Below are 15112 nucleotides of genomic sequence, written 5' to 3'. Positions count from 1 at the left end.
ACTACACAGCCTTATTCTACACAGCCTTATTCTGCACACTACACAGCATTATTCTACACACTACACAGCCTTATTCTGCACACTACACAGCATTATTCTGCACGCTACACAGCCTTATTCTGCGCACTACACAGCCTTATTCTGCGCACTACACAGCCTTATTCTACACACTACACAGCCTTATTCTGCACACTACACAGCCTTATTCTGCACGCTACACAGCCTTATTCTGCACAGCCTTATTCTACACACTGCACAGCCTTATTCTGCACGCTACACAGCCTTATTCTACACACTACACAGCCTTATTCTGCACGCTACACAGCCTTATTCTGCACGCTACACAGCCTTATTCTGCACACTACACAGCCTTATTCTACACACTACACAGCCTTATTCTGCACGCTACACAGCCTTATTCTGCGCACTACACAGCCTTATTCTGCGCACTACACAGCCTTATTCTGCACGCTACACAGCCTTATTCTGCACACTACACAGCCTTATTCTACACACTACACACAATACCCCATAATGACAGTGTAAACAGGTGTTTAGAAATGTTTGCAAATTTATGAAGTAAAAAATAGATACTTTATTTACGTAAGTGTTCAGACCCTTTGCTATGAGACTTGAAATTGAGCTCAGGTGCATCCTGTTTGGTCTGATGAAACCAAGATTGAACTCTTTGGCCTGAATGCCACGCGTCAAGTCTGGAGGAAACCTGGCAGCATCCCTACGGTGAAGCATGGTGGTGGCAGCATCCCTACGGTGAAGCATGGTGGTGGCAGCATCCCTACGGTGAAGCATGGTGGTTGCAGCATCCCTACGGTGAAGCATGGTGGTGGCAGCATCCCTACAGTGAAGCATGGTGGTGGCAGCATCCCTACAGTGAAGCATGGTGGTGGCAGCATCATGATGTGGGGATGTTTTTCAGCGGCAGGAACCGTGAAACTAGTCAGGATCGAGGCATAGATGAATGGAGCAAAGTACAGAGAGATCTTTGATGAAAACCTGCTCCAGACTGGGGTGAAGGTTCACCTTCCAATAGGACAACAACCCTAAGCACACAGCCAAGACAACGCATGAGGGGCTTCATGACAAGTCTGAATGTCCTTGAGTGGCCCAGCCATGAAATATGTTAATACAAATGATTAGCTCTGCTAGTAAGGTGGTCGGGGTCAAGCACTCAGGTCTGGAGGTCAGTTATGATAGAAGAGCCTTCACAAGGTACTGTTAAACCCAAGATATACAGACCAGTGTTCTAGTCTACAGCTAACATTGAACTGATACTGTGTACTGGTCGGGGGGGATGGGGGGGTCCGTGAGGGGCTGTTGACCATGTCTTTGGTTTCCTCATGTCTTCCTCATTGTTTGGAAAAACATTCGGTCCAAATCGGATGTCGGGTACCATATTAATTGAATATTATTTGGATCCTATAAATTTAAAATGGCCAATATGGGTGCAGTCAATTAGTATAATTTCTCAGAAATCTAATTATATCTCAAGAAAATAATGTTGTAGGAATGCTGATCTATTCCTAACTGCAGAAGATATTTCAGAACTCTCTGAAATGGTGGGTGTCATGGCTGAAACGAAATGATTTGACCCACAGGTCATCAGTAAGGGTTACCACCGCCACTCTGTAGTCTTAGTTATGTTCACAACCTCTGTCTCCTAAATACAATCTGGTAAATATTATCTGTACAGTGTGACCTCAGCTGACACCGGCTGTGTTTGAACTTGCATGCTTTTTGGCCGCTGTTTTATCCCATAGCCCTCAGGGGTATCGTTCAACAAGAAGGAATGTTTCTGTCTGGATCTGTACATTTTTACTGAAACGGGCTCCTCCCCTCTGGTCTCTCCTCTCCTCCCCTCTGGTCTCTCCTCTCCTCCCCTCTGGTCTCTCCTCTCCTCCCCTCTGGTCTCTCCTCCCCTCCCCTCTGGTCTCCCTGCCCTCTGGTCTCCCTCCCCTCTGGTCTCTCCTCTCCTTTCCTCTGGTCTCTCCTCTCCTCCCCTCTGGTCTCTCCTCTCCTCCCCGCTGGTCTCTCCTCTCCTCCCCGCTGGTCTCTCCTCTCCTCCCCGCTGGTCTCTCCTCTCCTCCCCTCTGGTCTCTCCTCTCCTCCCCTCTGGTCTCTCCTCTCCTCCCCTCTGGTCTCTCCTCTCCTCCCCTCTGGTCTCTCCTCTCCTCCCCTCTGGTCTCTCCTCTCCTCCCCTCTGGTCTCTCCTCCCCTCCCCTCTGGTCTCTCCTCCCTCCCCTCTGGTCTCTCCTCTCCTCCCCTCTGGTCTCTCCTCTCCTCCCCTCTGGTCTCTCCTCTCCTCCCCTCTGGTCTCTCCTCTCCTCCCCTCTGGTCTCTCCTCTCCTCCCCTCTGGTCTCTCCTCTCCTCCCCTCTGGTCTCTCCTCTCCTCCCCTCTGGTCTCTCCTCTCCTCCCCTCTGGTCTCTCCTCTCCTCCCCTCTGGTCTCTCCTCCCCTCCCCTCTGGTCTCTCCTTTCCTCCCCTCTGGTCTCTCCTCTCCTCCCCTCTGGTCTCTCCTCCCCTCCCCTCTGGTCTCTCCTCTCCTCTCCTCCCCTCTGGTCTCTCCTCTCCTCTCCTCCCCTCTGGTCTCTCCTCTCCTCTCCTCCCCTCTGGTCTCTCCTCTCCTCTCCTCCCCTCTGGTCTCTCCTCTCCTCCCCTCTGGTCTCTCCTCTCCTCCCCTCTCTCCTGTAGCTGAGCCCCAACCTGAGGACATCCACATGGACAGTCAACAGGAATGACAACAGCAGACGTTTACTGGAAGCTGCAAAGGTACGTTAGATTGTTATTGGAGCCTATGCCATTTACGGAATCAGAAACAATTACGTTTTAATATGAACTCTGAAGAATCTAGTTCTAATAGTGTGTGTGTGTGTGTGTGTGTGTGTGTGCTTGTTCACAGCATTTGCAGGTGACAGAACGGACATGTTGGCACGGAAGTGCGGGTGGAAGATTAAACGCAGACCCCAAAAATGTGGTAAGAAAAATAGTACTTCCAAATGTTCTATAACAGAAGCATGTTGTGTTTTATTAGCTCCATGATCAGCATGTAAACAGAGAAAATAGGTGATCATTCATTTGTTCCTAACTCAATTCTGCAGGGAAAGTGTCACCTTTACTTTCATAGCCAACTGTTTGTGTTAATGAATTCCACCAGTAGACCAGCAAAAACTGTTAAAAGACCTATTGCAATTGCTCCACCATTTCCTGGCTGCTAAAATTCGAAGAGTTCGTCTAATTTATAGTTTGTGACAAAACAAGCAGTTGTTGTGTAGAGAATCATTATACCATCTACACCACTGAGAATCACTACCATCTAAACCACTGAGAATCATTATACCGTCTAAACCACTGAGAATCATTGTACCGTCTAAACCACTGAGAATCATTATACCGTCTAAACCACTGAGAATCACTACCATCTACACCACTGAGAATCACTGTACCATCTAAACCACTGAGAATCATTATACCGTCTAAACCACTGAGAATCATTGTACCGTCTAAACCACTGAGAATCACTGAACCATCTACACCACTGAGAATCATTGTACCGTCTAAACCACTGAGAATCATTATACCGTCTAAACCACTGAGAATCATTGTACCGTCTAAACCACTGAGAATCATTGTACCGTCTTAACCACTGAGAATCATTATACCGTCTAAACCACTGAGAATCATTGTACCATCTAAACCACTGAGAATCATTATACCGTCTAAACCACTGAGAATCACTGTACCATCTAAACCACTGAGAATCATTATACCATCTAAACCACTGAGAATCATTATACCATCTAAACCACTGAGAATCATTGTACCATCTAAACCACTGAGAATCATTGTACCGTCTAAACCACTGAGAATCATTGTACCATCTAAACCACTGAGAATCATTATACCGTCTAAACCACTGAGAATCATTATACAATCTAAACCACTGAGAATCATTGTATTTTCAGCTGTTTGAATCTGGTGTACAAAAGTAAGATGCAAAAACGAAATTTAAGAACGGGAAGCATAGAAAAAGCGCACACAGAACAGATCTACTGCTTCTTAGACTGGCTTTCAATTAGAATGACAGATCTATAACTCGCATTTCTATGTGAATTTGTTTCGCCCAGAAAGTGACATATATTGCAGCTTTAATTCCACTACTAGACCAGCAACAACGGATTGTTATATTGTCTTGTCTTGTTATATCTCCTGTGATTTAAAGCAGCGGTGGAAAAAGTACAATATAAATAATTATAAAGTATAATATTCAATAGGACTGTCATGCATTGAGTCTGATTTCATTGGGGCTACGGAGGAGTCTATTTCCCTTCCATTTAGGACGTATTTTATTGGCAACTTGCTAGGAGATCATATTATTTTTATTGTACTGATCAACAACATTTGCATGGAAGAAGCGATCCCTTTTTATAAAAGTCTGCGCTGTCTCTTTAAGGAAAAAACGATGTCATTTGGAGGTAGAATGTGGCTGTGGAATCTTACTTTGTTGCTATGCAATCTAGTGGAAACCCAGGTCAATTAAGTTATGGTGGCAAGGGAGATTAAGTGAATTGGTTAAATTATGGTGGCAAGGGAGATTAAGTGAATTGGTTAAGTTATGGTGGCAATCAGCTTTGAAAATCTGCATATTTTGCTTCATGGTTTGCATTAGAGGTCGACCGATTATGGGTTTTTTTTTCAACGCCAATACCGATTTATTGGAGGACCAAAAAAAAGCCGATACCGATTAATCGGCCGATTTTTATATAGACTGGTAATAATGACAATTACAACAATACTGAATGAACAATGAACACATTTTATTTTTATTTTGACTTAATATAATACATAAATAAAATCTCTTTAGTCTCAAATGAATAATGATACCTCTAGTTTGCATATTATCATAACCAAAGTACCAGGGTAGTGAATGAATGTTAGCTTCAGCTGTCAGCTAGCTAGGAAAGTTATCCTACAAAGATGGAAGATACCTTCTTGCATTGTAAAGGGTTCTAGCCAGTAGGACATTGTTTTGCGAATAGTAGTGAACAGTGTCAACATTTCTACATGCCGTGTCACATTATACTTGTGTGCAGCATGAGTGGGGAACGCTAGTAATGAATGAGGAAGTGGAGCAGGGACTGCTCTTCGTGCTATAAAGTGGCTGTTCTGATAGACCTACTTGACCCTCTCAATCACGTAAGATGCATTTGACAGAAGTACTGAACGTAACCAATATTCTAGTATCAAAACATTATTTATTTTTTCTGAGACAAAAAAATAGGTAAAAGTTTCAGTATACCATACTACACACACATTACTAAAATCAGCTTGGTGTTGCTGCTCATCAGCAGCTCTGTTGCTTTAGCCAGGCCCCTGTGGCAGCTGGCTGACAAAGCAGGTAAACGCCCATCTTGGCTCTCAGATGGGATGCCAGCCATGTTGTGCTGCCCCCTCAGCTTGGCTGGCGCCCCCTGGTGGATATGTCAGACACGCTCTCTGGGTCTTCCTGGAGACAGGTCTGTAGCATAGAGATAGATAGAGGACTCATCTTTGTATCTGTGCCGTTATGGCGTCTGCGACAACATGGGCAGCACCATCGAGTCTATCTCTATTTGTATTTGGGGGGGAAAACGTGCAATGGTAATATTGGTTATTTACCGGCACCTGCAGAGCTGGAGTCCTGAACCGAATGTTGGCAGTAATTTATTGTGGCCACTAGATGGCAGAGATGAGGCTTAAAGCTATTTACAAATCATAGGCAACACAACATGAAGATGATGCTGTGATCATTGGCTGATCGCTCCCAACCCATTCGAATCGCCACTCAGATGACTACTTTAAAATGGTGGAAGCCCTTGATGATGATGATGATGTCCATCTAGAGACTTCTTCCTGTCGCTGAGCTGCTGCCCAGCGCTACGGCACTCTGGGAGATGTAGTGTCCTCTTCCTGTCGCTGAGCTGCTGCCCAGCCCTACGGCCCTCTGGGAGATGTAGTGTCAGGCAGGCTCTCCTTGTCCACCTGGAGACAGATGGCCAGTCTACTCACCGTTTCCCTGGGCGTATACACCCCCCCCCCACCACCAAGCATCAGGTGTCAGTGGGTTGCCTGGGGCCTGGAGTTTTCCCTTCCCCGTCTGTCAGAGAACTACAGGATCCTATTGGACAACCAGTACACAATGTCTTGCCATATTGTTATAAAAACAACCTTAGTCATTAACGATCTACATTTTCCCTTTGAGTATTATTATTATTATTAGTCAATGTTTTGGACAAGTGAAGCTTTTTTGCCTAAGTCTTGTGACGTTATATGCGTTTCCTTCCTGTTCTGTGATCACAGTGCGGAGGAACACACATAAATTATAACGGATTACATTTTGCAGACGCTTTCATCCCAAGGGACTTGGTCATGTGTATGGGAGACCCCAGCGGGAATCGAACCCGCAGTCCTTGTCTTTGCAACCTCCGTGCTCTACCAACTGAGCCATGTGAATAAGCAGTGTTATGTCATCTAAGTGTTTTTCTTGTTGTGTTTTTGTTGTGTCCTGGTGGCAGTTGAAGGAGGTGAATTCCAGGACCATCATGTCTAACATGTTGTCCTACGTGTGGCCCAAGGACCGACCTGATCTACGGGCTAGAGTAGCCATCGCCCTGGGGCTGCTGGCTGGAGCTAAGGTAGTCTGATGAGACACACACACACACACACACACACACACACACACACACACACACACACACGTCTGCTGGCTGGAGGTAAGGTAGTCTGGTGAGGGAGTCTGGTGAGGGAGTCTGGTGAGGTAGGAGTCTGGTGAGGGAGGAGTCTGGTGAGGTAGGAGTCTGGTGAGGGAGGAGTCTGGTGAGGTAGGAGTCTGGTGAGGTAGGAGTCTGGTGAGGTAGGAGTCTGGTGAGGGAGGAGTCTGGTGAGGTAGGAGTCTGGTGAGGTAGGAGTCTGGTGAGGTAGGAGTCTGGTGAGGTAGTCTGATTTAGTCTGAGGTAGTCTGATGGGACACGTCTGCTGGCTGGAGGTAAGGTAGTCTGATGAGGTAGTCTGATGGGACACGTCTGCTGGCTGGTGGTACAGTGCTTATAGAAAGTATACATTTCAAACTTTTCCACATTTTGTTACAATGTGGGATTGACATTTTTTGTGTGTATGATTTACATAATACTCCATAATGTCAAAGTGAAAAAATGTACTTTATTAATGTTTCAATGAAACCAACCAAAATCATACAATTGTTTAATAATACAAAATATATTTCACCAAAATCAAGGTTTCATTATTATTGTCACTCCTCATTTAGTACTTAGTGCTCCTCTGGCAGGGATAACAGCATGGTGTCTTTTCCTGTAATGTTTGACAAGGTTAAGGAACACATTTGGACCATTCCTCTATGCAGATCCTTTGAAGATCATTCACAATCTTGGGTTTGCGCTTATCAACTGCCCTCTTCAACTCAGCCCACAGGCTTTTGATTGGATTGAGGTCCGGCGACTGAGATGGCAAGGGCAGATACATTGATTTTGTTGTCACACAACAATTTCTGTGTGGATCTTGAGGTATGTTTTGGGTCATTGTCTTGTTGGAAAGTCTACCTACGGCCAAGTCCCAGCCTTCTGGCAGAGGAAACCAGATTGTCAGCCAAAATTGCCTGATACTTGGTCGAATTCATCATGCCTTCAATCTTAACCAGTGTCCCTGGACCTCTGGAATTAAAACATCACTGACCCACCACCATATTTCACCGTGGGTATGAGGTGCCTCTCCTTGTATGCGTCTCTGTTTCGACGTCAAACATGCCGATGCTGTATCTGACCGAAACGTTCAATTTTGGTCTCATCTGACCAGAGCACCTTCTTCCAGTCATCATTTAAATTATGTTTGGCAAACTCCAAGCGCTTCCGTCTGTCTTGGGGTCAGAAAGGGCTTTCTTCTGGAAACCCTTCCTGTGGAGGTGGATTTTTTTTTAACCTGGTGACCCCAAGACTCCACCCTGCAATTCTTTCACAGTGGTTCTTGGGGATTTTGTTGCTTCTTCAAAATCAAAAGTAACAGTCAGTATCTGGTGTGGCCACCAGCTGCATTAAGTACTGCAGTGCATCTCCTCCTCATGGACTGCGCCAGATTTGCCAGTTCTTGCTGTGAGATGTTACCCCACTCTTCCACCAAGGCACCTGCAAGTTCCCGGACATTTCTGGGAGGAGTGGTCCTAGCCCTCACCCTCAGATCCAACAGGTCCCAGACGTGCTCAATGGGGTTGAGATCTGGGCTCTTCGCTGGCCAAGGCAGAACACTGACATTCCTGTCTTGTAGGAAATCACACACAGAACGAGCAGTATGGCTGGTGGTATTGTCATGCTGGAGGGTCATGTCAGGATGGGCCTGCAGGAGGGGTACCACATGAGGGAGGAGGATGTCTTCCCTGTAACGCACAGCGTTGAGATTGCCTGCAATGACAACAAGCTCAGTCCGATGATGCTGTGACACTCCGCCCCAGACCATGATGGATCCCGCTCCAGAGTACAGGCCTCGGTGTAATGCTCATTCCTTCGATGATAAATGCGAATCCGACCATCATCCCTGGTTAGAGAACTGCAACTCGTCAGAGAAGAGCACTTTTTGCCAGTCCTGTCTGGTCCAGCGACAGTGGGATTGTGCCCATAGGGAGACGTTGTTGCCGGTGATGTCTGGTGAGGACCTGCCTTACAACAGGCCTACAGGCCCTCAGTCCAGCCTCTCTCAGCCTATTGTGGACAGTCTGAGCACTGATGGAGGGATTGTGCGTTCCTGGTGTAACTCAGGCAGTTGTTGTTGCCATCCTGTACCTGTCCCGCAGGTGTGATGTTCGGATGTACCGATCCTGTGCAGGTGTTACACATGGTCTGCCACTGCGAGGACGATCAGCTGGTCATCCCGTCTCCCTGTAGCGCTGTCTTTGGCGTCTCACAGTACGGACATTGAAATGTATTCCCCTGACCACATCTGCAGTCCTCATGCCTCCTTGCCTAAGGCACGTTCACGCAGATGAGCAGGGACCCTGGGCATCTTTCTTTTGACGGTCATGAAAAAGGGACGTTTCTTTTTTTGCTGAGTTTATATTTACAAAAAATATATGGGGTATTGGAAATGCTACAATCTAACTGCAATATTAAAGCTCATCTACCTCAAAACATTTTTTTTTATAATTGTAGAAACATTTCAAGGATAGTCAATGGAAACAGGAAGCACCTGAGCTAATTAGTCTCATAGCAAAAGGTCTGAATACTTCTGTAAATAAATTAGCAAAAATGTCTAAAGCTGTTTCCACTTTGTCATTATGTGGTATTGATTGTGTAGATTGAGTAAAAATATAGCTAATGTCCACTGGTTTGATTTACTTTCTGAATGCCCTGTAGATATAGAGCCTACTGAATGCCCTGTAGATATATAGAGCCTTCTGAATGCCCTGTAGATATAGAGCCTTCTGAATGCCCTGTAGATATAGAGCCTACTGAATGCCCTGTAGATATAGAGCCTTCTGAATGCCCTGTAGATATAGAGCCTTCTGAATGCCCTGTAGATATAGAGCCTTCTGAATGCCCTGTAGAGATATAGAGCCTTCTGAATGCCCTGTAGATATAGAGCCTTCTGAATGCCCTGTAGAGATATAGAGCCTTCTGAATGCCCTGTAGATATAGAGCCTTCTGAATGCCCTGTAGATATAGAGCCTTCTGAATGCCCTGTAGATATAGAGCCTTCTGAATGCCCTGTAGATATAGAGCCTTCTGAATGCCCTGTAGATATAGAGCCTTCTGAATGCCCTGTAGATATAGAGCCTTCTGAATGCCCTGTAGATATAGAGCCTTCTGAATGCCCTGTAGATATAGAGCCTTCTGAATGCCCTGTAGATATAGAGCCTTCTGAATGCCCTGTAGATATAGAGCCTTCTGAATGCCCTGTAGATATAGAGCCTTCTGAATGCCCTGTAGATATAGAGCCTTCTGAATGCCCTGTAGATATAGAGCCTACTGAATGCCCTGTAGATATAGAGCCTACTGAATGCCCTGTAGATATAGAGCCTTCTGAATGCCCTGTAGATATAGAGCCTTCTGAATGCCCTGTAGATATAGAGCCTTCTGAATGCCCTGTAGATATAGAGCCTTCTGAATGCCCTGTAGATATAGAGCCTTCTGAATGCCCTGTAGATATAGAGCCTTCTGAATGCCCTGTAGATATAGAGCCTTCTGAATGCCCTGTAGATATAGAGCCTTCTGAATGCCCTGTAGATATAGAGCCTTCTGAATGCCCTGTAGATATAGAGCCTTCTGAATGCCCTGTAGATATAGAGCCTTCTGAATGCCCTGTAGATATAGAGCCTTCTGAATGCCCTGTAGATATAGAGCCTACTGAATGCCCTGTAGATATAGAGCCTACTGAATGCCCTGTAGATATAGAGCCTACTGAATGCCCTGTAGATATAGAGCCTACTGAATGCCCTGTAGATATAGAGCCTACTGAATGCCCTGTAGATATAGAGCCTACTGAATGCCCTGTAGATATAGAGCCTACTGAATGCCCTGTAGATATAGAGCCTACTGAATGCCCTGTAGATATAGAGCCTTCTGAATGCCCTGTAGATATAGAGCCTACTGAATGCCCTGTAGATATAGAGCCTTCTGAATGCCCTGTAGATATAGAGCCTTCTGAATGCCCTGTAGATATAGAGCCTACTGAATGCCCTGTAGATATAGAGCCTACTGAATGCCCTGTAGATATAGAGCCTACTGAATGCCCTGTAGATATAGAGCCTACTGAATGCCCTGTAGATATAGAGCCTTCTGAATGCCCTGTAGATATAGAGCCTTCTGAATGCCCTGTAGATATAGAGCCTTCTGAATGCCCTGTAGATATAGAGCCTTCTGAATGCCCTGTAGATATATAGAGCCTTCTGAATGCCCTGTAGATATAGAGCCTACTGAATGCCCTGTAGATATAGAGCCTTCTGAATGCCCTGTAGATATAGAGCCTTCTGAATGCCCTGTAGATATAGAGCCTTCTGAATGCCCTGTAGATATAGAGCCTTCTGAATGCCCTGTAGATATAGAGCCTTCTGAATGCCCTGTAGATATAGAGCCTTCTGAATGCCCTGTAGATATATAGAGCCTTCTGAATGCCCTGTAGATATAGAGGTCCGTAGAGCTTTACTGCGGTTCCTGATTTCTGGAACTGTTAGCTTACCTGTGTAGTGTTGACTTTACCTTGTTTTACTCTCTGGAGTTTTCGGGTTCTCCAGTCCCCACCAGGATAGTATGACAAGCCCACACACAGCCAGCCTTATTGCACCTAGCTTCTACCATCAGAAGAATGGAAGTTCATGTTTTCACCACTTTCTCTCCGGTCTCCCTAGATGACCAATGTGATGGTACCCTTCATGTTTAAGTTTGCCGTGGACGAGCTGAATGGACTGTCAGGACACATGCTGAACCTGAGCGACGCCCCCAACACCGTGGCTACCATGGCAACTGCTGTTCTGATTGGTTGTAAGTCCCAACTACTTTTCTACACAAACCAGAAAGGCACTTTTTTTCTCTCTCCCGTCCCTCCTTCTCTCGCTCTCTCTCTCTCTCTTTATATATTATCTCTATATAGTATATAATATATATATATATGTATATATAATATATATATATAAAATATATATATATTATATAATATGTATATATAATAATATATATATAGTATATATATATATAGATATATATATGAATAATAATATATATGAAATAATATGTAATATATATATAATATATATATGTAAAAAATATATATGTATTATAATATATATATATATAATATATATATATGTAATTATTATAATATGTTAATATATATGTATATGTAATAATATATATATATATATATATATAAGAATATATATATATATAGTATATATATATGTAAAATTAATATTATATAAAATAATATATTTAAATATTATATATGTAAAATATATATTTGTAGAATATATATATGTGAATAAATATAGCTCTCTCTCTCTCTCCCGTCTGTCTCTCTCTCTCTCTCTCTCTCGCTCTCTCTCTCTCTCTGCCCGCTCTCTCTCTCTCTGCCCGCTCTCTCTCTCTCTCCCGCTCTCTCTCTCTCTGTCTCTCTCTCCCGCTCTCTCTCTCTCTCTCCCGCTCTCTCTCTCTCTCTCGCTCTCCCTCTCTCTCTCTCTCTCTCCCGCTCTCTCTCTCTCTCCCGCTCTCTCTCTCTCTGCCCGCTCTCTCTCTCTCCCGCTCTCTCTCTCTCTGCCCGCTCTCTCTCTCTCTGCCCGCTCTCTCTCTCTCTCCCCGCTCTCTCTCTCTCTCCCCGTTCTCTCTCTCTCTCTGCTCTCCCCGTTCTCTCTCTCTCTGTGGCTTGTGAATAGATGTTGATGTCAGGGTTTGGGTGACCAGTCCTTCCTGTCAGCCCATGACTGCCTCCATCCTTTAACTCTGGCCGAGGAACTTGAAGCTTTCTAACTTCAATGAACATCATTCTTCTAGTCTGGGACGGTCTCTGTTACGACACAGCCAGGCCTGGTCTGGGACAGTCTCCTCTCCGATAAACTCAAACTATATTTGTCAGCCATGTACATTTGAACCAGGACTTAAACAATCAAATCAATTGATCTCTTGTCTCTGATTTCTATAAAGGCTGGCTTGCCGTTCTCTCCGATGAAATCCTCTTTCCCTCTCCTCCCAGACGGTGTGTCCCGTGCCGGTTCGGCCCTCTTCAACGAGCTACGTAACGCCGTGTTCGGGAAAGTTGCCCAGAGTTCCATCCGCCGCATCGCCAAGAACGTGTTTCTGCACCTCCACAGCCTGGACCTGGGCTTCCACCTGTCCCGCCAGACGGGGGCGCTGTCGAAGGCCATTGACAGGGGCACCAGGGGCATCTCCTTCGTCCTCTCTGCTATTGTCTTCAACCTGGGACCCACTGCGCTGGAGATGGGTCTGGTCTCTGCTATCCTGGTGGGTAGAGTCCTCCTGCCTGTCAGTTTGACAGTAGAGTAGGAGGATATATCACTGCCCTGTACCGACCCTGCCCCTGTACCGACCCTGCCCCTGTACCGACCCTGCCCCTGTACCGACCCTGCCCCTGTACCGACCCTGCCCCTGTACCGACCCTGCCCCTGTACCGACCCTGTACCGACCCTGTACCGACCCTGTACCGACCCTGTACCGACCCTGTACCGACCCTGCCCCTGTACCGACCCTGTACCGACCCTGTACCGACCCTGCCCCTGTACCGACCCTGCCCCGACCCTGTACCGACCCTGCCCCTGTACCGACCCTGCCCCTGTACCGACCCTGCCCCTGTACCGACCCTGCCCCTGTACCGACCCTGCCCCTGTACCGACCCTGCCCCTGTACCAACCCTGCCCCTGTACCAACCCTGTACCGACCCTGCCCCTGTACCAACCCTAAACCATGGCTTGGGGGAACAAGTGGTCTCGTAGCCTGTTGGTCTGGACGGTAGCAGAGAGAACAGTCTGACTAGGGTGGCTGGAGTCTTTGACAATTCTTCCTCTGACACCGCCTGGTATAGAGGTCCTGGATGGCAGGAAGCTCGGCCCCAGTGATGTACTGGGCCTTCCTCTGACACCGCCTGGTATAGAGGTCCTGGATGGCAGGAAGCTCGGCCCCAGTGATGTACTGGGCCTTCCTCTGACACCGCCTGGTATAGAGGTCCTGGATGGCAGGAAGCTCGGCCCCAGTGATGTACTGGACTATCCGCACTACCCTTTGTAGCGCTTTGCGGTTAAGGGTGGTGTAATTTCCATACCAAGTGTTGATGCAGCCAGTCAAGATGCTCTCGATGGTGCAGCTGTAGACCATTTAAACTCACTCAAACTACGCTAATTCCAACATACTGATCCTAGCCCAAGTTTATAGGATTTCACACCGATCATGAAAATTTGTCGGGGTCTGCAAAAACGTGGGAAAAGTCATGTTGTGTATGCCCGGCATTAGAGCGTGCGGACTTTGGAGACTGTTCCCCGTGTTAGCATTAGCCCGTGTTAGCATTAGCCCGTGTTAGCATTAGCCCGTGTTAGCATTAGCCCGTGTTAGCATTAGCTCGTGTTAGCATTAGCCCGTGTTAGCATTAGCCCGTGTTAGCATATGGAAAGGAGGCTGGAGTTGATGCTATTATCCTCTTCACACTAATAATGTCATAACTAGTTCAAACGCCGTTGATCCAGGCCGGACCGGCGCCGTTGAACCAGGCCGCATTGAACCAGGCCGGACCGGCGCCCTTACAGCATTAGCAGTAGGAACCAGTCTCACAGTAATAGTTTCCTCTCCAACAGTCCATTTGATGTTGAAATGAGCAGAAATGTAATTTATTTATTTATTACCTTACTGGTGAGTCTAATAGAGAGTCTTGTAATTCACACGTGGTTGGTTAACTTTTGCTATTCTGTTCCAGGTCCGGTAGTCCGTTGGAAGTGATACCTTGATAATGTCTTTATCCACCTCCAGTTTTAATGGCTTTCTCCCTCGTTACTCAGCATTATGTTTTCCTCCTTGGTACAATATTAAAATGTCTCTCTGTCTCTCCAGTATTATAAATGCGGGGTGGAATTTGCTGCGGTGACGCTAGGTACGCTGGGAGCTTATACAGCCTTCACCATTGCTGTCACACAGTGGAGGTACAGTCCACTAGGTTGTTGACAGATGACCTTTACATTAGCTACCTGTTGGTTTACATTGTACTAGGCATATATGTGGTTGGCTTTACTTATAGCTAGCAGTAAAGAAAAGCTGAAGCTACCTTTTCCTGTGAATTCTTCCCAACTGTGTAACCTTGGCGTCCATCTTGTTCTCCAGGACTCGGTTCAGGATAGAGATGAACAATGCAGACAACGAGGCAGGAAACGCTGCGATTGACTCTTTACTGAACTATGAGACCGTTAAGGTGAGACTGTTTCTCTTCCTCTCTGTCGTCCTCTACCTCTCTGTCTTCCTCTACCTCTCTGTCTTCCTCTACCTCTCTGTCTTCCTCTACCTCTCTGTCTTCCTCTACCTCTCTGTCTTCCTCTACCTCTCTGTCTTCCTCTACCTCTCCTGTCGT

The 15112-nt window shown here is 46.1% G+C and overlaps 1 protein-coding gene across 2 annotated transcripts in view; it reads left to right on the top strand.

Moving 5' to 3' along the window:
- Positions 1 to 15112, top strand: part of abcb7 (ATP-binding cassette, sub-family B (MDR/TAP), member 7) — a 38134-nt gene that overhangs the window by 3697 nt on the left and 19325 nt on the right. For both annotated transcript variants that reach the window (XM_045717800.1, XM_045717799.1), the window contains 7 exons: positions 2711 to 2788; positions 2919 to 2993; positions 6571 to 6690; positions 11403 to 11535; positions 12740 to 13008; positions 14602 to 14690; positions 14869 to 14956. In XM_045717800.1, coding sequence (XP_045573756.1) covers positions 2711 to 2788; positions 2919 to 2993; positions 6571 to 6690; positions 11403 to 11535; positions 12740 to 13008; positions 14602 to 14690; positions 14869 to 14956 — 852 coding nt within the window. The remainder of the gene's footprint in view (positions 1 to 2710; positions 2789 to 2918; positions 2994 to 6570; positions 6691 to 11402; positions 11536 to 12739; positions 13009 to 14601; positions 14691 to 14868; positions 14957 to 15112) is intronic.

This window comes from Salmo salar, chromosome ssa05, assembly GCF_905237065.1.
Source record: "Salmo salar chromosome ssa05, Ssal_v3.1, whole genome shotgun sequence".
Taxonomy (NCBI): Eukaryota; Metazoa; Chordata; class Actinopteri; order Salmoniformes; family Salmonidae; genus Salmo; species Salmo salar.
The sequence above is the reverse complement of the archived record's forward strand: the minus strand, read 5'-3'. Positions and strand labels throughout refer to the sequence as shown.